At 34.4% G+C, this 26591-nt stretch overlaps 1 protein-coding gene across 4 annotated transcripts in view; it reads right to left on the bottom strand.

The window, feature by feature from the left end:
• The window catches only part of BMP2K (BMP2 inducible kinase), a 114273-nt gene that overhangs the window by 28830 nt on the left and 58852 nt on the right, over positions 1-26591 (bottom strand). For all 4 annotated transcript variants that reach the window (XM_072810020.1, XM_072810021.1, XM_072810019.1 and 1 more), the window contains 7 exons: positions 22464-22596; positions 15506-15609; positions 14029-14108; positions 8541-8701; positions 4930-5126; positions 3499-3597; positions 2474-2658 (listed from right to left, as the gene is read on the bottom strand). In XM_072810020.1, coding sequence (XP_072666121.1) covers positions 2474-2658; positions 3499-3597; positions 4930-5126; positions 8541-8701; positions 14029-14108; positions 15506-15609; positions 22464-22596 — 959 coding nt within the window. The remainder of the gene's footprint in view (positions 1-2473; positions 2659-3498; positions 3598-4929; positions 5127-8540; positions 8702-14028; positions 14109-15505; positions 15610-22463; positions 22597-26591) is intronic.

The following is a 26591-nucleotide window of genomic DNA, read 5'->3' as shown; positions in this document are numbered from 1 at the left end:
TTCTTTATTCAAAACAGTCTTCAGCTTTGCAAAAGAGAATAATTAAGCAATCTTTTGGAAAGATCCATATGGCAGAGAACTGAGGCCTCCTGCCCTAAGCCATATTGAATGAGCCATCTTAGGAAAAGATCCTCAATACCAGCCAAGCCTTCAACAGACCCGTAGCTCCAGGTAAACATCTTAACTGTATTCTGAGAGACTCTTCTCTGTACATAAACATACAGTTAAGGCACTCCTAAATTCCTGATCCAAAGAAAGTATGTGAGATAATAAATGTTTATCATTGCTTTAAAATGCTAAATTTGGGGATGATTTATTATGCAGCAACAAATAATTAATACAACTGGGGAATCTATCATAATAAGCAAAATAATATACACGCTGATGTTTATTTCACTATTATGTGACTACAACATGGTAATATTCTCCAATAGTCATACTAAAGCTATATTAAGTCAATGGAAGAGTAGAAATTTTAGCAGATTAAGTGGGAAAAGAAATAATCACACTAACCAAGATATTGACCCTTTCCCTTTGTCTAAGGGAAAGGTTTCTTGGTTTCTTATTTCTTTGTTTCTTATTTTCTGCTCAAATAGCTCCAATACACTTAGAGCCAAGCATTTAATTCAATTTTCACCTTCCACTGATTCAGTTATAAGCAGGAATATTTGCTTACAAATCACCTTTTAAATGAAGATATTGTACTCAACAAATCATCTTTAGTAAAGATTGATATTAAATGAGAATATTAACGCAGTAGCACTAAGGCCCCAAGAGTGACTGGAGGGTTCCTCTGGGAAGCTAGTATACCTATTTGCCAAGTATATAACTGTTTCTACCTATGTATATACTAGATAGAATTGACATTTTTGATACTAATTAACATCAAAAGTAAAAAAAGGTTAATATAGTCTCATCGGTATCCTAAACAATATTGCACAGAAAATCTCATTTTTAATGAAGAATAAAACTATTCCACTCTTATCCGTAGGGGACTTATTTTTTAGGGATGTCTTTTTTATTAGATTACTATTTGTGCTTCACAGATTGTATTTAGTGGCTTTGTTTAAAATGTTTAATATTATTTGTTTTAATGTTATTATTTGCAATAGTGCTATTAATTTATTAAAGAAAAAAGTGCTATGTGGTAAATTGCCTACTCTATTTAGAGTAGGCAAGTAATAAATAATTTGGTGGGGATCCCTGGGTGGCTCAGCGGTTTGGCGCCTGCCTTTGGCCCAGGGCGCGATCCTGGAGTCCCGGGATCGAGTCCACGCCTGCTTCTCCCTCCTCCTGTGTCTCTGCCTCTCTCTCTCTCTCTCTCTCTCTCTCTCTCTCTCTCTCTATGTCTATCATGGGTAAATAAATAAATCTTTTAAATAAATAAATAAATAAATAATTCGGCAAGTATCAGTCTGGATCTTTAAACCATCCTCTGATCTTATGCCCTGCTCTGCATTTCAATTTTTGATTTAGGAAAACATTTCAATAAATTCATTTGTTTTCTCCCTCCCCCCTTCTCTCCCTTTCTCTCTCTCTCTCTCACACACACACACACACACACACACACACAGGTTGGGAGGTGTACTACAGCAAACTGTATACTTTATCCCTCTCTTAATATGCTCAATGAACAAGTATGCTACTGACATCACTTTTTCTCATGCCTAAATTCTAGCCAAAGCCTGCAGATACCTTTTCCCAGCTAATGATCATATCTTGAAATAATTTTGTATGAGAACTTCTTGAGTTCTAATAGCTACTTCCTCCTACATATCTAAAAATATTAGCAATTAGTCATAATGGTCAAGAGACTTTTCATTGCAAAATCCTGAAGCACTCCTCAATTCAAATCTGAGTTTGAGAAAATTTATACCACAGTTCTTTAAGTTATTGTAGTGTTTTCAATATGAATTACCCATGAAAAATAACTCTACTAACCAAGATATCTAAATAACTAAAATATACTAGGCTGTGGTAACAGTAAGCTTGCAGTGTCTTTAAAGAAAACCAAATGACACAATACTATTTTTTTTTACCTCTTTAAACTAAATTAGACAATCTTTATGAATAAATATTATCAAATTAATTGAAAGTAACAATATATAAGTAGACAAATTAACGGTCTACAAGGATTATTTTTTTTAACTACTTAAGTAGCTTGTTAGGGTTTTGTTTCTATTTAAATTACAAAGAATGTCTTAACATGTAAGCCACTAATTTTCTGAGGCTTAAATGCTGCTAGCAGTATCTAGCAGCATAAGCCTCACCTACAGATAGCAACTGGCAGACCTAACTGATGGAAATGCAAAGAATAGGGATGCTCAGGGACAAGAAGAGAGAAATAGGAGAGAAAAAAGGGGGATATTGCAGAAAAATGGACTCTCAATTCAGGAGCCACTTAATGCGGCCACTCTACATTTATACCCACTTTCACAGTCATTTCTTTTGCGTTTACTGGAAAAATACTTGCCTATTGGCACTGTAAGAGGAGTCCACTAAGGTTCCAACCTGAGCTGGAAGTGATGAAGTGTAGGAAACTAAGGCAGGTGCAAACTCTTGAGGGGAGGTAAGATATTCAGGTGAAGCCTGTTGCTGGGACTGCTGATGCTGAACTAGCATTTGTTGCTGCAGGAAAGCCTGCTGGTACTGCTGCATCTAAAACAAGAAATGCCGTTACACAAACAATGCTCAGTGTCACTAAAGCACAGTCAGTATCACACCTGTTTACTATGTTCTTTCCTTTTCACACTGGCAACAAAACAGAAGCTGAAAAATAATTTATGCATGAAGAGCAGCTTGCTACCAGAACACCATAGCAAGATAAAATAAGTCTATTTAAGAAGTTGTTTAACTGCATGTATTATGGTGATCATTTGCAAAATATACAAGTATCAAATCATTAAGTTGCATCCCTGAAAAGAATATACTGTTATGTCAATTGTACCTCAATTAAAAAAAAGAAAAAATTGTGAAGCTAGGCTCACTTGACAGAATTCAAAACTCCTCCTATGAATAGTTTAAGAAGAAAAAAAACCAAGAGAGTAGCTGACAGTCACTAATACAGGGTTGCTATTTAAAAAAAAAAAATCACACTAAATAAATAAATAAATAAATAAATAAATAAATTTTTAAAATCACACTATTTTCTGAAACAAATGCAATTTCCCTTTGGGTTTCTTTTTTTTATTCAACAGACATGTGCCAAATGAAAGAGACATACAACAAAGGATTATGGGAAATAGATCATTTCCCTTATACTATGACAACAGAGAAAAATACCACCAGTTAGTTACAGTGTGCCAAATTCAGGTGCTACAGTTCAGACCAATGGAAAACTGCTTTAGAAAACGTGACTGGCTTTGTTGAAAATGTGTTAATTAGCTGACTGGAGTTGATTTTGAATAACTGAATTCTGAATAATGCCATTCATACTGTGAATTCCAACACTGGAATATATTCTCAGAAAGAAGTATCTAGAAATTATGTGACACTTACCATTGTAGGATACTGAGATGCAGAAGGTTGTGGCTGATACACTGAATGCATTAAAAACTGTTGATGAAGTATCTGTTGCTGCTGCATTGCATGTTGATACTACAATGAAAACACAAAGTAATTCATCAGTATTATTCATGCCTTTTTTGTGCCATAGTTTTTTTGGTTGTGGTTTCTGTTTGTTTGTAGCTTACCATGATAACAATGATATGGGTGTTAGTAGTCCAAACACCAATGTAAAGTAACTATAGTCCATAACTGACTATAATTTATATATGCTTACTGGAATTGGCTTCAAAATTATCAACAAAACATAACAGAACCAACTAAAACCATTCCCAGAGCAGTTTAGGGATGCTCAGAAGAAAACTAAACCTAAACACATTTACCAGTTGATGAGATCCCCTGAAGTAACTTGTGTCCAAGATTCATAAATTTCCAATCTCTTCTATCTCCCCTTCAGTGATATCTTCCAGCAATCCATTGGCTTGGATTAGTTAAGCAGAACTTAACTATGTTCTGCTCTGGGTCTATCATTCAAGACCAGAGGAGAGAGACACCTATGAGAAGTGCCATGTGTTTACTGTTTACTAGGCTCAAAAATATTTCAGGAAATGATGGAAAGATGATTGTTACAAGTCATTAAATTTAAAATAGTTTAATGAAACTAGAAATTTGCAGGTTCTGATAAGGCAAAGGGCAGAACAGAACTTAAGGACATTTTTTTCTGTCCCTTCCAACTCTAAATGTCACTCCTACACACACACACACACACACACCAAGAACAACAACAACCCAGGACAACAACAACCCAGGCAAAAAACAAAAACAAAAAATTAGAACAAAAACCCAAGATAAGGTTACTTCGAAAGCCTAAATATCACCTTTCCAGCAATAACGGTATTAATCTATTTCTTAACTCAAAACATAACTTGAAAATGATAACATCTGGGACGCCTGGGTGGCTCAGCAGTTAAGCGTCTGCCTTTGGCTCAGGGAGTGATCCCAGGGGCCGGGATTGAGTCCCACATCAGGCTCCTTGCATGCAGCCTGCTTCTCCCTTTGCCTGTGTCTCTGCCTCTCTCTCTCTCTCTGTGTCTCTCATGAATAAATAAAATCTTAAAAAAAAAAAAAGAAAGAAAAGAAAATTATAACATTCATCATAAATTGCCATGTTCATTCTTAATGCCTAATGACTGAACATTTTTTTGCTTCACAAAGCCATAAAGCAACCTATTTCAACAGAATATTCTCAAGATTCTAACAGAATACAAGCAAAATATCCTTTAATAATATGGAAATTGAGCAAACATCTACTTGGATCTAGCCTTCACGGTGCCCATGATATGACAGGGAATTCACTGAATTCATTCAAATAGCCACATGAATTTCACAACACTACTTCTGTATCTAAAGTAACTGGAGAATCACCTGCTGCATATAGGCATCCTGAAGTAGCTGCTGCTGCTGCTGCTGCTGCTGCTGAGGATGACGATGCTGTAAATGAAGTTGCTGCAATCTCCAATCTCCCTGTTGTAGCTGCTGAAGTACTCTATGCTGTGGTGGAGGCTGCTGAGGGGGCCCCTGTCCCAATACAATCTCAGGGCCATTTCCAGGTCTCAGTGCTCCTAAAAGTGGTTTCCAGAAACGTATGTTAACAGATTCAAGATTTCAACAGAATGCCTGGATTTCAAAACATCCGTTTCAATAATCATTAACCAAGGTAATTTTATCCTCATTTTATAACATAGAAACTTCCATAAGCACATAGTCTGAAGGAATTATTTACTATAATGTTAAGAACCCATGAAAATTAATTTTGTCAGCCACAACTCTGAACAAGCCAATGTCTTAGAAATGCTTCTTTTTTCCTATCTTATCTCTGCATGAACACACCAGCCACGTCCTTTGTTTCTAGCCTCTCAACTACTACATGAGCTGGCATGAGTCTGTGTCTTTACCAATATGATTCTGTCTACACTACCACCTTCCACCTACTGCAATTCTTCTTATCCTTTAAAGTTTAGCTCAAGTCTCTCTTCCTTGTTCCTCCATCTAACACTTCCACTTGGTTTATAACATTTCATTCTGCCTTCCAAATATTGTCTTTGTGACTATTTCCTAACGAGGGCCCTTGATGGATGGGATGATGATTTACTGATCTATTAGGTCCCAAGGAATCTTTTATGTAACAGATGTTCAATAAATACTAGTGTAGTGACTCAATCAACACTGTCTCCTAAGTGGATATTTATTTATAAGCTTCATAAATTCTACCTAAGGCAAATCCTATGAATAAATTTTTGAAATTAATGAAAAGAGACACAGAACATCAAAAAGAGGAAGTGCAATATACCACAATTTCTATATTCTCCTCCAATGAGTAACCATAAATTCGAGTACAGTTATTTAATCCTATGAGGATAAAAGAGGAAGAGAGCAAGGAAGGAGAAGAGGATTCTTCAATATCTTCAAACCACCCCCGGCCTTAAATACAACACCTCTATGGAAACAGTTTTATAATTTTCTAAATCCCCTAATTATAAGGAAATGTATGTTCATTGTAATTTGTGTTGAGACATTTATAAAAATATACAGAAGAAAATTAAAACCATAATTCTACCACTTAGACATTACCACTATTAGCCATTTTAAGTGCATTTCTTTCCATTTAGTAGAGTATTAAAAAAAGTTAAGTTCCTCAGCTATGTTCACCTTTTAGGACCCTGATGTCTAACTACAGAACACCTGTGGCTGGGGGTGAACCCCAATCACATCAGTGATCATCATGCAATAACTCATGTGGCTCACCTCTCACCTCACAAACTGTGACTTTGCTTTAGCGACATCAAGCTATAAAAGGAGTTCCTTGGTTCTCAAGCCAAGGCCACAGAGCAGCAGAAAAATCGCAAACAATATCATAATAATCCTACATGGAAACAATGCTTTCATGTATATCATTAAATCATCACACTATTATTCTCCATTTTGCAAATGACAAACCTAAGGCTCAGAAAAGTTACGTGAATTCACCAGTAAAGACAAATTTCAAGAAAATATTTACAACATATTTAGCAAAGAATATTCAAAATACATAAAAACAAAATCTTAAGGGCAATAAAAAATAAATAAAAGCAGAACAATCTCACAGAAAATTGCCAAAGATAATTCACAGAAAAAAACAAATGGTCAGTAAACATAAAACAACATTATTAATCAGGAATATTAAAATAAAAACAAAGGTATTTCAGTTATCAGTAAGGAAACATTTTTAAAAACCAATACTACAGGTATTGGCAAGGATAAGAATCAAAGGACACACACTGTTTTGATAGCGTAAATTTTTGAAGTCCTTTTTTTGATGGCAATGTAGCAATATCTGACAAATTTTAAATGAGTATATTTTTTAATCTTCCTCAGAAAAATGCTTTAACATGGAAATCAAGAGTCTGTTATAAGGATATTCATCACAACACTATTAATAGCAGCAAATTTTGGAAATAACCTAAATGGTTATATAAGCTATGGTGAATATCATCTATATATTAAAAACTACACAGTAGACCTATATGAACTAATGTGTAAACCTCTCCTAAATACAGGAGTTAAAAAAAAATCAAGCTGCAGAGAACCATGTACGGTATGAATCCACTTACGTTAAACACATTCAACCCAGAGCAAAGCCCCACTTCCTTCAAGCTTCCCCAAAATTACCTAAAACAAGCCCAAATCCTTCAATAAGTCTTTCCAAACACCATGTTACTGAGATATTCCCACAGATTCCCATGATATGTGAGTAATAAGCCCAACCTGTTCAAATACAAGTGTGTTCCTAGTGTGTTTTGGCTGGAGGGCATTGATACATGATAGAAAAGAATAACAGGATCTCCAACTCAAAATAGTAGAAAAAAATAATACTAAATGCTTACTACAAAACAGAATCTTCCCAGATATCACACACCTTGTCATGTATTTCTTGTAACAGGAAAAACAGGTGTTATTCTCATTTTACAGGAGAGAACAGTGAGGCTAAGAAATGGACACAAAAGGCTTCAACTTCCCCTATTTTCCCTTTTCCACAGAATAATCCTTCATCTGGTGTGCCTGATCATGACAAAATTACGTAGGAATGCATCAGGTAATATAAACATCTTTCCTGAGTATATATATATTAACAGTAATAATAGTAGCTAATATTTAACATTTTTAAGGACATACTATGTGGCAAGGGATTATATTAAACAGTTAGTTAATCCTCACAGCAATTCTATCAAATAGATACCAGAATTTTTATTACGTTAAGAAATGGGAAAAACAGAACTCACATTCGAGTTTATGAGACTCTAAGTATGGGCTCTTAACCATTAGAGTGTACTAACGGAATACATTTTAACTGAAAACATTTTAACATTAAAACAAAACAGCTATAACATGAAATGAAGTGCAAAACAGGGTTTTCTTGAGATGGACCTTCAAGTTATATATCCAGACCCTTGAGAGGACAAGTTTACTACCTAATATTAGAGATATTTTCTTGGGGAGTTCTTTTTTTTTTTTTTTTTCAGTACTACACTGTACCATAATGCTTTGAGGATATTTTAGATTAGAAAAATAAGTCTTCTCAAAATCGGATGAGAAGATAGGTTTCTCTGTTGTAATGCCCACATGACCCAAGATAGATTCCTCTGCCAAAGCTCGAGATGCAGTAGAAAGACAAAGAGCTTCCTCCTTTCCAACACAATAAAGAATTTTCTATATTCTTGAACTTTATTATCAACCTTGAACCCTACTAGTTGATGACCCTATGGCATAAGCAAACTGGAAGCTTTTTGTATCATACTTTGATATTATCAGTAACTACTTTTGCCTAGAATTTTAGGAAAACAGTTGAGTTTATTAGACATCAGTAGAAAATTTCTTCAAGCATTAAGTTATCTGCTTCACAATAGTAAGTTTGCCGGGAATTTATACTCCTAGGATATCAAATCATAGAAGGTTTAAGTTAACCATAAAGGTGACAAGAGTGACAGGGCTGTTATTACCTTTTGGTCTGTGGTTACCAAATTCACCAGGAGCAGGGACTTTAACAGGTGTTGCTGAACTCTGAATGGTCAGCACACTGGGAGTGGCAGTAGTAGAGTTGGCCTTTGGTCTTTGTCTTGGTGCAATTGAGGTTTCTGTTGGTCCAATGGTATCTGTTATTCTACAACAGAAGAATATATTTCATTCCAAATCCTGGTTATTTCTAATTATCTATTTGTCCTAATAAAGCATCTATTTCAACAGGTGCATTTTAATTTTATTGATGATCATGTTAGTCCTCTTGGCTTCTTCCTGTCTCATTCTTAAGTATTAAATGTTTAATAAAGATAAGAAAGTAAATAAAATAAACCTAACAATTTCTTTCAACCACTGTGCTACCTACCATTCATAGTCTGCCCCTGAAGCTGGTAGACAAAGAATATAGGACTCCTTTATGGAGATGAAATAAAGGAAGCAAACAGAAACCTTCTCATGAGGTTCTGGACGAAATCAGGAGCCAGGTCTCCAAACCAGTCAGAAAAATAAAAACAAGAAATGAAAAACAACAGTCTCCCTTAGCTTATTAGACTTTAGGCCTAAGAAAGAAAAGATCACACTCCAGGGTATAAAGAACAAAAGGAGCCAAAACTTTCAATAAGTGGAGCTACTTGCTCACATTCAACTTCCTGAATCTGTAACTATGCTCTACTTAGAACAGTGAATGGAATTATATAAAATTTTTCCCACTAGGACTTAGTTTAAGCCACAGACATGGATGGTCAAAGTGATAAGCACAGTTTTGAAAGCAAGGACACTAAAAGACACAAATATTTTCTTTTCTTTTTCAGAAGAAAGCTAAGGAAAATCTTTATGGACACTAAAAGACAAATATTTTCTTTTCTTTTTCAGAAAAAAGCTAGGGAAAATCTTTAACTTACATATTTATCAACTTATTTTTTCTATAAATTCAGTACAAAAATTCAAATACTTTTTAATAGGGTCATATGTTCACTTTTCAAGAGGACTGCCATAAAATCTCTTTACCAAGTTCCCTTAGCACCTTTTCAAATGATTTGGTTCAAAAGTTTGCATACATGATTTACCAAGTCCATATATGTTACATTTGGAGAAAGTCCTAAGTACAGTAACTACAGATTTACAGTTCTTTCTTAACTCTCTGTATATATACCACAAGAGGGAGCCCTCTTAACTATCTTTCTAAGAAAGAACTGAAATTGAATCAAAAGATTTTAGATAATAATAGAAATACATTGTATGTGTGCTGCTTTCTAAAAATAACATTTATGTTTTAGATAGGCTAAGTTATGAAACAAGTCATATGAAAACTGAACTAAAAGGCAAAAAAATTATCATGTATATGTATAACCAATTATATCTCATTTTAGTGATAATCAAGTACTTCCTGAATTCAAATTATGGATATGACACTAAAGCCAATGCTGTACTCCCTAAATTCAAGTAATTGGGGATTGTACGTCCTATATAATCTTTTCATCTGTCTATCCATCCTTCATTAAGTGCATAGTACAGGCCAGATCTCACCCAGCCTTATTCCTGTTATAAATAATTGCTCTATAGAGATTCACAACCACATGAGTGCAGCAAATCTCCTAAAAGCTTATTAAAATTTCCACAGATTTTAGTGTAGTGTTTCCTAATGTATTTTACCAATATACCAATATCTATTATATGATTACTGATATCCAGCAAACAAAGCACAATACACAGTCTTCAAAAAATTTATAGTAAACTAGGAAGATGATGTATGTTCATGAAAATACAATAAAATAGAAGATAGTAGAAATAATCAGTGCCAAGCTAGTACTGTCATGTCAAGAGTTTCACAGAGGAGTAATTCTACCTTTATCTAATTTGGCTAGAAAGGTTTCAAGTAGGGGCACCTGAGTAGCTCAGTTGGTTAAGTGTCTGCCTTCAGCTCAGGGCATGATCCCAGGGTCCTCGGATCAAGCCCTGCATAATAAGGTGAGGCTCCCTGCTCAGTGGGGACGTCTGGTTTTTCCTCTGCCTCTCACCCCTCTAGTGCTCGCTCTCCCTCTCTGATAAATAAATAAAATCTTTAAAGAAAACTAAAAGGCATCAGGTAGGCACTCAAGGGTAAAAACTAAACACACTTTCATTAGACCATAAAAAAAGAAAGCATTCTGTGTGAAGAAATAGGAAGAAAATGCCTGGGCAGATGAGGCAACATGAAGACAGGAACTGAACTAAAACAAACGGCTGAGTAATCACGGGTACCAATGCTACTGTGCAGCTTCATCTGCATGATTACAAGAGACAAAGCTGTTTGCTCTGCTTCCTCCCTTGTCTTTCCTACTCTCTATCACCTGAACAATCTTCCTAAAACACAGACTCTCTCTCCTCTTAAAATACTTTAGTGTTTCCATCTGCCAGGACAGTTATTCTCAACCTTTCCATTTTCAGATACAAGTCACAAAAGTCTCACATGTTTAACAGTCCCAAGAGCAGATGTAGGTTTCGTGGAGGTAGAAAGGGGCTTTTAGGAAGTAAAACAAAAAATGCCACACAGTAAAGGCAGGATAGATGGATAATATTCATAAAAGCTCTATAACATGTAAATAATGATAATAGCTCATTTTTTTGATAATAGCTATTTTTTTAAAGATTTTATTTATTTATTCATGAAAGACAGAGAGAGAGAGGCAGAGACACAGGCAGAGGGAGAAGCAGGCTCCATGCAGGGAGCCCGTTGTGGGCCTCAATCCGGCCAAAGGCCAAAGGCAGACGCTCAACTGCTGACCATCCAGGCATCCCTGATACTAGCTATTTAAAGATTTCTCCAATCACTTGTCCCCCATTAATAAGCCTTTTACATGAAAAAAAGACTAATTTAAGTTTTTAAATTAAGTTTTATACACATTTAAATTTTTTCAAGTACTTTACTAATTCTATCAATAAAGAATTTTATTATTATTGACCAATAAGCACCAATTAACCTAATTTTTAATGTAATGTACAGATTTAACATAATATGAATAGCACTGTGAATTTTAGTTGCATTAACTATTTCATTTGCTTATAACTGTACAGCAATGACTCGTGACATGGTGAAGATAGATTCAAAGCATCAGTTTTGTTCAGTTGACTCACACTTTTTAAAAAATCTTTATCCACTTTTTTTTACAGATTTAATCATTGACAAAACAGTTATTTAAAAAACCACAACAGGGGTGTCTGGGTGACTGAGTCAGTTAAGTAACTGACTTGGTTTTGGCTTAGGTCATGATCTCATGAGTCTTGGGATCTAGTTGGCAGCTTCAAGCTCCAAGCTCACCAGAGAGTCTGCTCGAAAGATATTCTCTCTCTGCTCCTCCCCATCCCTGTTCTCCCTCTCTTTAAAATAATTAAATATTTAAAAAATAAATAAATTTAATAAGACCACAATAAAATTGAACTGACATGTCCTATAATAATTCATAACTGCCACCCAACTATACCGGCAGTTGCTAACTACAGCTATGCTATAGGTAAGACAGTCAGTCATAGCAGATTCCTCCAAGTTAGATGTAACTTACTTCTTCACAGTCACTTACTTGAGAGAGTATCTTAAAATTCAAGTGAATGAAGATAAAACTTTTTAGAGTGATAGCATATTTTTTTAAATGAAGTCATTCACAAATGATATTAACAATTTATAAATAACAAATCCTTTTTTATTATTATAACAACACATCTCACAGCAAAGTGCCAAATACCAGAACTGACCACAACGTTGAAAATTTACTGGCTTAAAGACCCAAGTCCAAATTTCTCAGCATGACATATAAACCAAGCTGCTGAGTGAAATAAGTCAATTGGAGAAGGACAAACATTGTATGTTCTCATTCATTTGGGGAATATAGATAATAGTGAAAGGGAATAGGAGGGAAGGGAGAAGAAATGGGTGGAAATATCAGAAAGGGAGACAAAACATAAAGACTCCTAACTCTGGGAAACGAACTAGGGGTGGTGGAAGGGGAGGACGGTGGGGGGTGGGGGTGAATGGGTGACGGGCACTGAGGGGGGCACTTGACGGGATGAGCACTGGGTGTTATTCTGTATGCTGGCAAATTGAACACCAATAAAAATAAATTTATTATTTAAAAAAATAAAAATAAAAATAAACCAAGCTGCTCATGACTGGCACCTAGCTACCATTCCCTATCACTCTTTATGTCCCCTGATACTCCAGCCTTGCACTGTCACAAAGGCCACTCTTCTTGCCTGAAGTGCCTGTCTGCTATAGTTTCATTCCCCATCACTTCAAGTGACTGTCTACTCATCTTCAAGGAAGAGTTTAGCAAATTGCAGCCCCAGAGAAAGGATTCTTTCTGTTCTCTAGTATGCTCAACTCCCTGCTTTCCCTTCCTCCACTCTCAGAGTTGCCTGGTCTCTGTCAGGTTGTAACTGTTTTCTTGTCTGTCTTCATTAGAATGTGAGCTCCTTGAGAATAAACACTGCTCATTTTTCTTTGTGTTTCCAGTACCTATAACTTGCATATAACAAGTACATAACAAACATATTTTATGTGTTTTATATCAAGCAAAATACCTGCATAAGTAAAATACAAAAAAAGCTCAATTAAGTGTCCAATTCTTGATATCAGCTCAGGTCATGATCTTAAGGTGGTGAGATCCAGTCCTGAGACAAGCTCTATACTCAGCAGGGAGTCTGCTTGAGATTCTTGGATTATCTCCCTCTGCTCCCCCACAATTTGCATGCTCATGTTCTCTCTCTCTAATAAATAAATAGATCTTTAAAAAAAAAAAAGCTGTAACCAAGAAATCTTCCCACATGTAATATTATGCCTGTCTGATCACCTAAAATATAATCTTATTTATTAACTTTTAAATCCAAAAATAGTATGAAAAAAAAATTGTCAATTCACTTACCAAATACACTTCTTAACTTATATAATACACATCAAACTTATCAGTACAATAAAGAACTATGAACAATAATTTAAAACATTTTATTTCTTTAGCAGTCTAAAAAGAACTACCATTATAACCATTCATTATAAATGATACATACCAATACCTATTCTAAATAGGTATTAGAAGACACAAAATGTCTCATGAATTTAGAATATTCTAAAATAGTTGCCTGTAAGTTATTTTTTCTTCCCTTAAATTAAAAAAGATCATACTAGCTATAAACACAACACAAAAATCTCATGAATTAGTTATTTACCACGTGATAAGATAATGGCCCCCCCAGATGACCTGATGTAACTGCACAATCACTTCCTAATCACAGGGGGTGAGCAGTTCAAGTACAGACTAACATCAACACCATGCCGAGTGCAGACACGCTCATATTGGCTAAGCTCCCCATCACATGCAGTGAGGAACATACACTTTCTGGGCATGAAAATGATACTTAATCCATGGTACTCGGGAGGATTGAAAACAAAAACTATATACTTTTTTAAAATGTCTTTTCAAATTTCAGCACAGCTCTGCCTACCTGGCTTTTATTTGGCTTTTCCGAGAAGCTGCTTCACTAGCAGTCATCGGTTCGGGAAGAGCTGAAGGAATAGAAGAATTCTTGGAAGAAAAAAATAAAACTTTTCATTTGGTTTCCATTTTAATTGCAAACAGTTTTATGTAAACAGTAAGGATATACTCTAACTATCTATGAAATACTACTACTTTCACCTCAGACACCTACAACATGTTCACATATATTTGCCAGATCTAATCTACAAATACCACTGCATGCTTCACAAATGTCACTTTTATATTCACGTTCCACAGAAACCCTTGGAAAAGAAACAGAACATCATCATATCTACTTTGCAAACAGGTAATTATCAGCTAAAAAGAAGGATTATGTTACACTTGTAAATCAATGACTATTATCCAAATGACTTTGGGGAAAAAAAGCAAACATCAAGCATTTCGGGAAAGTGCTGTTCCTATATAGTGCTGATAATTTTCATGACACCTCTTATAAAGGCTTGCACAGGAGAGCAGAAGATCATTTGTGCTCTCTATAACATTTTTCTTACTTTAGGTACCCAAATATATATTTGCTGAATGAAAAGATAAAAATCCACAGTTAAATGTCAAATAAACCTACTTTCATTACTAGAATGCTAGAACTGCCTGTCTTTCAGCTTCGACAGAGAATATATTACAAAAAAAACAAAAAAAACAAAAGAATATATAAGAATATATTACAAAAAAACAAAACAAAACAAAAAGAAATAGTACTGCTTTCTTTATTTTATTTTTTTTTTTTTAGTGGAATGGACTAAATTTTACACACCAAAAAAAAAAAAAAAAAAAAAAAAATTGTAAGAACAAGAGCCAGAATGATCTTTACAAAGTTGAGATGGGCTTAAAATCAGTGATGAACCCAAACCTTTATTAAAATTAGCAAAAACTTGCCACACAAAGTTATCCTGATACAGTCAGGTATACTGCACAGAGTGAATATAATTCAAAGCCTTTGAATAATATTAGCTACTATCAACTCAACACTTTCCATGGATGAGGCACTGGGTTTACATTCATTGTTTTGATCTTCATGATTATTTTCACAGAAAAAGAAAGAGACATTAAGTACCTTCCTAAAATATACAATATATCTAAAAGGTAACCAAACTTTTTCAGTTTACCCAGAGCTTAATGTCTCAGGAATTTTTCACCATATCCCTAGGTACCCAACCAACTTAACAGTCTCAAACAACTTAATAATAGTAGTTTGTTCTGTGTCAAATAGATGTCACTGTGTCTCTCTCATAAAGGAAAAATATCCTGCAGTAGTTCCCCAGTGCACCTCAGTGTACAGGTTGGCAGCTCTGGCTTTGCATCAAAAATACTTCTCACACGCACACAATCAAACCACTTGTCATGAAACAAGCAATTCTCAAACTATATGTATCTATACCTGATGAAATGGGATTTTAAATTCATATCTTACTTGAAAAACTACTTACATTGATGTTGGAGACTGGACAATCCTTTTTGGCAAATTTAAATGCAAAATAGGACACTTGAAATATGTCAGGCCTACGCTCTGGATCTGGTTCAAGCATGAATCCTGCAAGGATAAATTAAAACGTTAAGAAGTTCCACTGAACACAAAGAAGCTATTTAGAAGCACATTAAAAGAATAAAACGTATATATACATGTACCTTTTTCATTCTAAGGTCAGTGATTCTAGTAACCTTTGTTAATGTTTTAGAAAATAGAAATTGGTATTTTATACACAAACTTAAAGCATTAACTGAACCTAAAAGCAGTTATGGAAGAGCTCTGCACCAGAAGCATATATAAGCAAATATAAACATTCTTCTCAGAAAGTGACACAAAACAAAAAGTGAGTTTAACAAACACTAGGGAATTAAAGAAAGTTTCAAAGCCACAGTAGAGTTCCTTATTTTCATTATCTAAAATACCTCTACTAATTTTCAAATGATCCTGAATTACTGAGGAAAGACTAAGTTGTATGTATTATATTTAACAAAGTAATTCAGGGTTGACACCATAATTTTCCAAAAACATTCTTTCTTCCCTTACTGATGCTAACAATATTCACCACAGTTCTTATTTCTGCATGTTATTCATATCATGTTCAGAAGTATGAGCAGAGTTTTATGGTTCTATTATAAACAGATGCCATACCAGCCTTGCAGCATCATTTGAAATACCTGACTTTTCTTCTAACCAAAACGATCTTTTTTTTTCTAACCAAAAAAAAACTATTTATCTATTTCTTGGGTCACTTATTAATTCACAAGTTTATAAGAAGACTGATATTTATAACTAAAAAGTTCATAATTTGTTAGGACATCTCCATGTTCTAATTCTGCTTTGCTGATTAGCTCCAAGTTCTTATAATGTTCAAATCATATTTTTTTTAAGATTTATCTATTTTAGAAAAAGAATGAACTTGGAGAGGGGCAGAGAGAGAGAGAGAGAGAAAGAATCCTGAAGCCAACTTCCTGCTGAATGCGGAGTCTCCCATGGGGCTCAATCTCAGGACCCTGAGATCATGACCTGAGCTGAAATCAAGAGTGGGCTGCTTAACTGACCAAACTAAGCAGGCAGCCCTCAAATAATTTTTAAGCCTATTTGCAATATAAAATGTATGGCATCAATTAGATAATACTCTGAATGTTGCCATTAAAATTATGTATAGAAAAATCTAAGTATATAAATGACTAAAGTTAGAAATCAAAATGAATTTAAATCTTCCTTTCAAATTTAAGTAGTATTTGAACAATGTATAATACATCTGCAAAAGCATGATAAACTTAGGTTAAAAACACAGTTATATGGCAAATGACACTAAACACATACTTAGAAATTGATCCAGGAGATTCTAAACTCAGTTTTAAAAAAATGCTCTGCATGGGAGAGCCTGGATGGCTCAGGCAGTTAAGCTTCAGACTATTGATCTTGGCTCTGGTCATGAGCCCCAAACATCAAGCTCTGTGGTCAGCAGCGAGTCTGCTTGGGATTCTCTCTCTCTCCCCCTGCCCCTCTATCTGCACATAGGTATACACTGCCTAAAAATAAATAAATCTTCTTTTAAAAAAATACTCTGCATGTAACTTGATTTTATATACTTAAAATAGATACTTATAAAATTGATTTTTTACTATTTTGTCACCATTGCTAGACATAAATAACCAAAAACACTGATTTATTAGTTTGTATTCAACCACATTCCAGAGAAGATTCAGGAACCTACAAGGTTTATTTTATCCTCCAAAATCATATTTGATATTGACACCAATAAATGTTTTAAAAGTACAACAGTACAGGATATAGAAACAAATTTAAACAGACTTATAACAATAAATTCTTATTCATATAATTTTTTAAAACCAAACAAGTCACAAGAAACTAAAATTTACAAACTTACGCTATTTTTCTATACTAACAATTAAGTTTATTTAGCTTTTAAAATTCTATTTCAGGAATGCCTAGGTGGCTCAGCGGTTGAGCATTTGCCTTTGACTCAGGGTGTGATCCTGGATTCCTGGGACCGGGTTCCCACATCGGGCTCCCTGCATGGAGCCTGCTTCTCCCTCTGCCTGTGTCTCTGCCTCTCTCTCTGTCTCTCTCATGAATGAATAAATAAAATCTTTTTAAAAAATAAATAAATAAATAATAAAATAAAATTTAATTTCAACTGTAGCTTATAAGTATTTATTTCTATAAAGGACCTGAAAAGGCATACAAAACTCTAAGTTTCTTTTTCAAAGACTTATTTATTTATTTGAGAGAGAGAGAGAGAGAGGCCAGAGTGAGAGAGGGAGCATGAGCAGGGGGAAGGGCAGAGGAAGGGAAAGAGAAGCCGGCTCACCGCCAAGCAGGGAGCCGGACACAGGGCTCAATCCCAGGATCCTGGGATCGTGACCTGAGACAAAGGCAGACACTTAACAAGTGAGCCACTCAGGAGCCTCAAAACTATAAAATTTTTTAAATATATGAGAAAATTAGGACTAATAAAAAAGTAATGGCTGAGAGCCCCTGCCCCCAAAAAACCTACAATAATGATGTCAGTGAAGAAACTGCATATGATTTGGTTCTAGCTCTCTACTTTCTAGTTGGCAACACAAATAAAGCAACATGATCCCTTACAAGAATGATAGTATCCCTAGCACAAAAAACAAACCAGGTGTTATGAAAAAGCACTATTCCTGATATTGAAAGCAAAAAATAAATACTCCTTCAAGTCTTTCTAAAGAAGGGTCACGCAGAGTAACAATATCCTTAAGAACTTGCAATGAGTGACAATGGGTCATTCCTTCTGTGAAGACCAATGAATGACGTAACACCTAAATACAGTTCAGCAGAAAAAATTCTCTAAGAGAAGAGAACAGTATGGCACATGAATATACTTTTTAGGCATGACCTAATCTACAAAAAGCTTTTTAAGTATCCAGAGTGGAAAAGAATGATTCTTCAGGCAACCTACATATGTTTTCTTTCATAATAATGAAAAGTATTAAGGGGCAATAAATTTGAGATTTTAAGCTCTCTAATCAGTATCTTTATTGGTAATTCTATTTCTCAAGTTAAGCACAGCACAACATCCCCTAATGATTAGGTAACCACGCTGTGGGTAGAAATGATATCATCTTATAACCTAACTAAAGGACCTCTAACTCCCAGGCGTGTGTTTCCATGTGGGACTACATTTGCTAAGCCAGCTTAGTTTGCCAAATTGTATTGATCCCGTTTATGGAACATAAAATCAGTTTAAAAGGTCATGACTGTCACTTATTTTAATAGAAAATATTAGAATGCATTATTATGCTAAGTATAAGCAATGTTTCATGAAACTTATGTTGTGTGTGTGCACACGCAAGCGCATGTGCTCCAGATCAGAACTAAAATGTATGTTTTACTATGGATCATAGTCAAACAGTCCAAAAACCACTGTACTAGTGACCTCTCTACTACTACTGTAACTCATTCCTCTCCAATAAGACGACAGTGATTTATCTAATTATTAGCCTAGAAAAAAGAAATAAGCACCCAAATGCATCAATCTCTGATACTCCTTCTTTCAGAACAATTCTCCAGACATACACGTTCTCTCTGAAACCATGTTTGGAAAATAGCCTACTTCTGAGGGGAAGTGTATGGCTTTCCAGCATTGCCTATTACTAGGTGTAAGTAAATTTGGGGATTGAATATAGATTAACAGGCCCATTTGCCTGAATACTTACACATGTTAAGAAGTATTTTTTATAATTTAATTTTCACAATAATCATTATAAAGTAGATACTTCTAATATGCTCATTTTAGAAATGTGATTAAGATAAACGGAGATGCCCAATGTTCTGTATCAAGTAGTGACAGAGCAAAGATAAAAGTCCAGGCCCTTTGGCTCAAGGCTTTGTTCTTAACTTCTACAATGGATTACCTCAACAACCTTACAACACAGAAGCTAAAAGGAAAGGTTAGGCAGCCAGCCCTCTGTTCATTGATCATAACTGTTCAGTAACCCCATTAGTTATGCTTCTCATTCTCCTGTAAATGTTAAGCTCTTTCCAACTCTTAGATCCACAATGAAAACACTTCTCCCTCACCCTTCAATTTACCTCCATTATTTGTCTATTAGAAAAGTTAACAGAAGCTAAGAAGAAAAATTCTAAATAATTGATTCTGCTACTTTTAAGAAGAAAAATCAGGAGAAAAATATAATGAAACTAATAGTTAAACTGAGCTTTACAGACGGTAGGTAATAATAATTATCCTTGACAAAACTGGTGATACTCAAAAGCATACGCAAATTCTTATGTAACCACAAGCCATATAGTTTTTTTGTTTGTTTGTTTTGTTTTTTTTATTCATGAGATACACAGAGAGAGGCAGAGTCACAGGCAGAGGGAGAAGCAGGCTCCATGTCAGGAGCCCGACGTGGGACTCGATCCCGGGACTCCAGGATCACGCCCTGGGCCGAAGGCAGGCGCTAAACAGCTGAGCCACCCAGGGATCCCCCAAGCCATATAGTTTTAACAAAGATCAGGCATAGCCATTTCATTTTCATGTATCCTGAGTCATATAAAATAGATGCAAGCAGCATTAGTAAAACTGTTAATACTAAAAAGATATGTTTTTAAATGCTTTATTTTATATTAATATGTGGGGGCAACTACATTGCATGAATAACTGGTAATATAAAATGATTCATTTTCAAAAACTATGAGCACAACTAGGCAATTCTTGGTTTTCTGAATGTAGAATTTATTTGAAAACAATGTAAATCAGTAATTATATATTATAAAAGCAGACAGAGAAACCTAAATGGGATAGCAGGATACAGGCCAAGGTCACATATGAAAAAATGTAAAGATTAAAATTGCAAAGAATCTAAGTGTTTTCTAAAAACATTATACGCTAAGTATGTTCTTTTAAAAAAATCTCTATTTTGTTAAGCTTTTATCACTCAAGGCAATATTTAAAAAAGTAAAGTCCATAAAAATCCTTTGACAGGAGATAAAATACCAACTTTTACTTGAGTGCTTTTATTTTATTCAATTTTTTTTTCTGTTCTGCCTAGCTCTCAGATAAAAGTTCAAAGAGATTAATACATGGTCAAATTTTTAAATTGATAAAAACTAAAATCTATACATTTATTGAGTAATAAAGGAAGCATATGAAAAACAGTGAAGCATCAATGAACTAGATAGAACCCAATCAGATTCTAAAACTATCAAAAATGTGGGGATCCCTGGGTGGCTCAGTGGTTTAGCGCCTGCCTTTGGCCCAGGGCGTGATCCTGGAGTCCCCGGATCGAGTCCCACATCGGGCTCCCGGCATGGAGCCTGCTTCTCCCTCTGCCTGTGTCTCTGCCTCTCTCCCTCTCTCTATGTCTATCATAAATAAATAAATAAATAAATAAATAAATAAATAAATAAATAAATAAATAAATAAATAAATCTTTAAAAAAATAAATAAAATTATCAAAAATGTTTAGCCTTTTTGCTTTCCCTTCTCAGTAAACACAAACACATACTCATACACATATACAGAGAAGAAAAAAACAACCTAACTCAAGAAAATAAGATTTTACTACTAAAAGCAAATTAAATCATGAATCAAGGTATGTACTCTCCAGTCTCATACAGTACTGTCCATTGAGAACAGTCCGTTTCTACGACCTGAAAGATCCCCAATAAAACCCTCAGTTCAACTTTGATGAAAACATTATACTAAGCAAAACAGTCACTGTTACAATGATTTACAAGGACCTCAATAAAAGGTTGTCAATAAATTCAAGCCTATTTTCTTCAAGAACATTTATGTTCTATTTTTTACATATAAGTCTTTGACTTATTTGAATTTTCAGCATTAAGTTTGAGGGAGATTTTCAGCTTGGTTTTTTGGCCCACAAATGCCTAATAATTTTTTGTATTTCCATCTATTTTTTTCCACTGAGGTGAATGGCCATCTTTATAATACAAAATCAAATATATTTAGATTGGCCCTCTTTTCTACTGCATTGATCTGTGTTGTGTAGCTGGAGGCTATGACAGGGAATGTTTAAAATTGCTACTACTAAACATAGTAGCAATGCTAGAAACATTTTAATTAAAACAGTGCTGAGAGGTGCTATTTAAATACTTCAGCTTCCTAATATTATTTTAATTTTAATATCTGATAGCCATCCTCCCCACTCTCAATATTTTCCAGAAATATTACCATGTACAAATATTAAAAAATTAAATTATAATATCCATCCAAAAGGGAGAAAAAAACTCTTAACAGAGACTAGAAGGAAAACTGAGGTATTCTTTTGGAGTCAGGGGCCCATAGGACTACTTCTTTCTGATACTACACTTAGGTTGTTTTCCAATAAACACTTTATAATCAATCATAAATAAATATTTATTTTTTTAAATATTTTATTTATTTATTCATGAGAGACAGAGGGGGCGGGGAGCAGAGACATAACACAGGCAGAGGGAGAGGGAGGCCCCATGCAGGTAGCCTGACATGGGACTCAATCCCGGGTCTCCCCGGGCTGAAGGTGGTGCTAAACTGCTGAGCCACAGGGGCTGCCCAGAAATAAATATTTAAAAGAATGACCAAATAAGCTAAAATCTAAGACTGGTAATACTTTATTCCAAAAAAGCAACAGATCTGGATAGACAGAGTAATTAAATGTTTTGCTGTAAGTTTTTCCAGAAATTCCAGTTTCCTTAATTACATAATCTCTGTGTTTTACCAAAACTTATCTAGGGGGCTTAAAAATATCCATGCGCTAATCAGTAAGTAGGCTACTTTCATTCCTATAAAAGTCTTATAAAATATTTTTAATGTTTTTCTTCATGAAATCAAAAAAACTAGGTTTAGGTAAAGAGATGAAATAGCCCACTTTTAAGTACAGTATCTTACAATTTTTTCACAAATTTTTCCAAGTACTTACTTATTAAGCAATGTATATTGTGGGAGTAACGAGAATTGTCTGGGATGGTGAAGCTGCCATCACAGATAGCTACCTGACTCTCACCAAAAGGAAGAGTGAAGAAACAAAGTTTATACAGTAAACATCCCAGCGCCTGCAAAACAAACAAGTATGAATACCATCAGAACTCAAGCACTCAATAACAAGACAAAAACATAGCCCAGACCAAAAACTAAATATGCTATTAAAAAACAAAAGTCTAATGTTTCTAATACTGGAACAATCTTTTCACAACTTACTGCTTAAACCAATTTATGTGCTTAATTTTTTAAAAGATATTTAACCATATAATTTCCATATCTATCACATCTGTGGTTAGTTGGCTTCATTAATAAAGCTGTTGTGGAACTCTAGATCATGAATGACATAACTAAAATTGGAAGCAGCTGGTTCCGTTTGGAAAAAAATGTATTTTTATTTCTTTCAAAAGGAAAAAAAACTTTTTAGCACAAAACTACCATATAACCAACTATGTAATTACAAGGCTCCTTCTAATAATTTTTACTATAAAAAATGTTATAAAATCCTGGTGTTCCAAATATAAGTTAGCCAGACAACCATCAACATAGTTTTATTGATTATTCACTAAACACATGTCATCATTGCATAAAAATTAGTTCTATACTTCTACATATAACCCTGTAATTTTTATTCTAAATATATTAGTTATAATTGTACTTGGGTAATCCACATTAAATTTCACAAAGAAAGGGCTCTCTATGCTTCGCCTGCATAGATTCCTAGACAACACAGCACCAATAATTCTACTTGCTGACAATGAAGACAAAATACCCTAAAACAACACAAATTGCATTCTGAAAAGCAGCACAGGAAATGCATAGCTACTAAGCTGCCAACAGCTCAAACCTGAGAAGCAGTAAAAAAATGTGATTTGGGGCTCGAGAAATCTTTATGTTGTTATAAGAACTGTCACCTACAAGCCCTAAGAGTATATAAAAGATATTTCTAATTCTAAACAGATTGCAATAAAATTATCCAATAATCAGTATACAATTATTATCAGTAATACTGAAATTTGGCCTTACTAGCACCTCTCCTTTGTTGGATTTTCTCCACGTATCAACTTACCACAGTCAACTAACAAATACCCTAAAGTTTTATAACTACCATGAAAATCACAATATACAGAAACACCTTCGTAGGTTTAACTATTTATAAAACATTTTCAAAATAGTCTTCCAACAAAAAAAGTTTAAAAGCTCTAGGAATTTCAATCCTAGAAGAGTAATTCTAGTAAGTTCAAAAGCATTACTGTGACTAATGGTAAAAATTCTAAAAGAACCAGTTCCATGTCACTTAAAAATATTTCTAATGCCTTTTTTTCTATAAGGAAAATATTTCAGCATTTATACAACAAATTGAGCGTAAGGCTTCTTTAACAGAATACTATTAGTATTAATACTATTAGTGGTATAATATCTGCATTAAATTACATCTTTCTGCTGCCCAGATGACAGTCTAAGTATATGAGTTCTGCATTTTAGTCAGTTTTATCCTATTAATCTAACCTTTAGTAATATGTCTTCTATTAGAGTAAATGTTATATGAGTTCTCAGATAACAATTTTAGATAGCAATGCCAGTATACCTAATAAACACAAATCTAAACCATAAAATACTGTTTCACATAGTGTAAACACAACTAGGTATCCTAATTTTTTCACACCAAAGGCATTTCCCTCCTTATCCATCTGATATGATGAGAATTGTTCAAGAAATAGGGGAAAACAAATGACCTGATTTTGAAAGCTAAGTATCATCATCTTCAATTTTCCTCATTAAAAAATAACATGAAGCATCTCTCAATGAATTTCCTAATGTTTATAAAATCAGCATCCTACTTTTCAGGATAAAAATAATGTACAATGAAAACTTCCAACCAAAGAAAAAAACTGTCCCCAAATATAAAGTGCTAAATGAATACTTTAATCTCAGTATTATAACTCCCTGAATCAATATTACCCTAAAATAGAATCAAAATATTCTTGGGACGCCTGGGTGACTCAGCAGAGTTCAGTGTCTGCCTTCGGCTCAGGGCCTGATCCAGGGTCTGAGGATCAAGTCCCACATCAGGCTCCCTGCGAAGAACCTGCTTCTCCCTCTGTCTGTGTCTCTGCCCCTCTCTCTGTGTCTCTCATGAATAAATAAATATTTTTAAAAAAGAAGTGTAATTCTTGGGGCACTTCGGTGGCTCAGCGGTTGAGGGTCTGCCTTTGGCTCAGGTCATGATCCCAGGGTGCTGGGATTGAGTCCCGTGTTGGGCAGGGAGTCTGCTTCTCTCTCTGCCTATGTCTCTGCCTCTCTCTCTGTGTCTCTCATGAATAAATAAATAAAATCTTAAGAAAAAAAAAAAGAAAAAGAAATGTAATTCTTGACCAGTATAAGCTGAATAATTTTTTCTGGATATTCTTTCATTTACACCTAAAATGTTCTACTATACTTCTGTTTCACCTGAGCTAAGACAAGAAAAAACTGGCATCATGTAAATTAAAATTCTATTTTTGTCAAGCAAACAAACATAGATTCTATTTTCTAATTATTTTTCTTCTTTTTTATCTTTGGGAAATCTATCCCACAGCTATACCGGGTTATCCATTATAGAAATACTACCCCATATACTAAACTACAAATGGTATACATTTTAAATTTATCACAATTTAGTATGCTGTCTGGCACACATACAAAGTCTAATGAAAAAAAAATGAATTAAAAAAAAGGATTCCCTCCTTTTTTATTAAGATACTGAGTAACAATAACATGCTTAGAGACTATTTTTTTCAATCAGGCCTTGATGATTTCCAAACAGTAGTCAAGCTATGATCTCTGTTGTTTCCTCTGCTATTGAAATACTCTTTCAGGTGATGTGGATTTCAACAGTGGTCATAAAATTGGGCTAGAAAAGGTTTCCACAAGCACCTCTTCTAATACCTTCATTTTATAAATTAAGATCTGACTGGATTTGTTGTATACATTATACAATAAGCCATTTACTATAAGCCATTTGATAAGTCAATTTTTTTAAAAGATTTTATTTATTTATTCCTGAGACACAGAGAGAGAGAGAGAGAAGCAGAGACATAGGCAGAGAGAGAAGCAGGCTCCATGCAGGGAGCCCGATGTGGGACTCAATCTCAGGACTCCAGGATCATGCCCTGGGCCAAAGGCAGGCGTCCAACCACTGAGCCACCCAGGCATCCCAATAAGTCAAATGTTAATGCTGAGAAAGGCAAACCCAATTTGAATTATACAAGCTGGTGATCTATAAGCAGTTATCAAAATAACTAAATCAAACTTATCCATGGTTTGAGTCAACTATGCATATGGTTAATAATTCAACTACCACAAGATTTAAGAATCACTGATGAAAAAGTATATATTATGACAGATGAAAAGATATCAAAGATACTTTTTATTATCTTGCAGGAATATTTAATATCCCAACCTTTGTGAGGAGGGGGTCAGGAGAAGAGGACCAAGGAGATTTTCATTTGGTTTCACACATTATACTCAACTACCTTCTAAATTATGTCTTAAAAATAAAACAAACATGACTTTCCTTGTAAACTCTAGAACTATTTCCAAAGGAATTTTTTTCCTCCATCCCTAATAGGGTCACTAGTCATAGATATGTCTAAATATTTGTTGAATTTAAATGAATTCACATTTAAAATAAAGTTTCTGGATAGTTTATCAAATACAGCCAAAATATATTTCCTTACGAAACAAGTTCTAAAGAAGTACTAGCATTTTAACATAAAGTTCAACTTATAGAAACATGATCAATCTTAATAATTGAATCCAGATACACAGTTAAACCCTTGAACAACATGGGGTTTAGGGACACCAAACTCCCCATGCAGTTGAAAATCCATGTAAAACCCCAAAACTAACTACTAATTATATACTGCTGACCAGAAGCCTTATCAATAGCATAGTCAATTAACACATATTTTGTAATATGTATTATATACTGTATTCTTACAACATGTAACTTTTTCTTAATTTCTTCAGTTATTTCGAGGTTACATGGTTCATCTGCAAGTTTTTTCACATTTACTGCCAATTCCAG

Source organism: Canis lupus, chromosome 33, assembly GCF_048164855.1.
Source record: "Canis lupus baileyi chromosome 33, mCanLup2.hap1, whole genome shotgun sequence".
NCBI lineage: Eukaryota > Metazoa > Chordata > Mammalia > Carnivora > Canidae > Canis > Canis lupus.
Note: the sequence above shows the minus strand (reverse complement) of the source record. Positions and strands in the feature narration are given on the sequence as shown.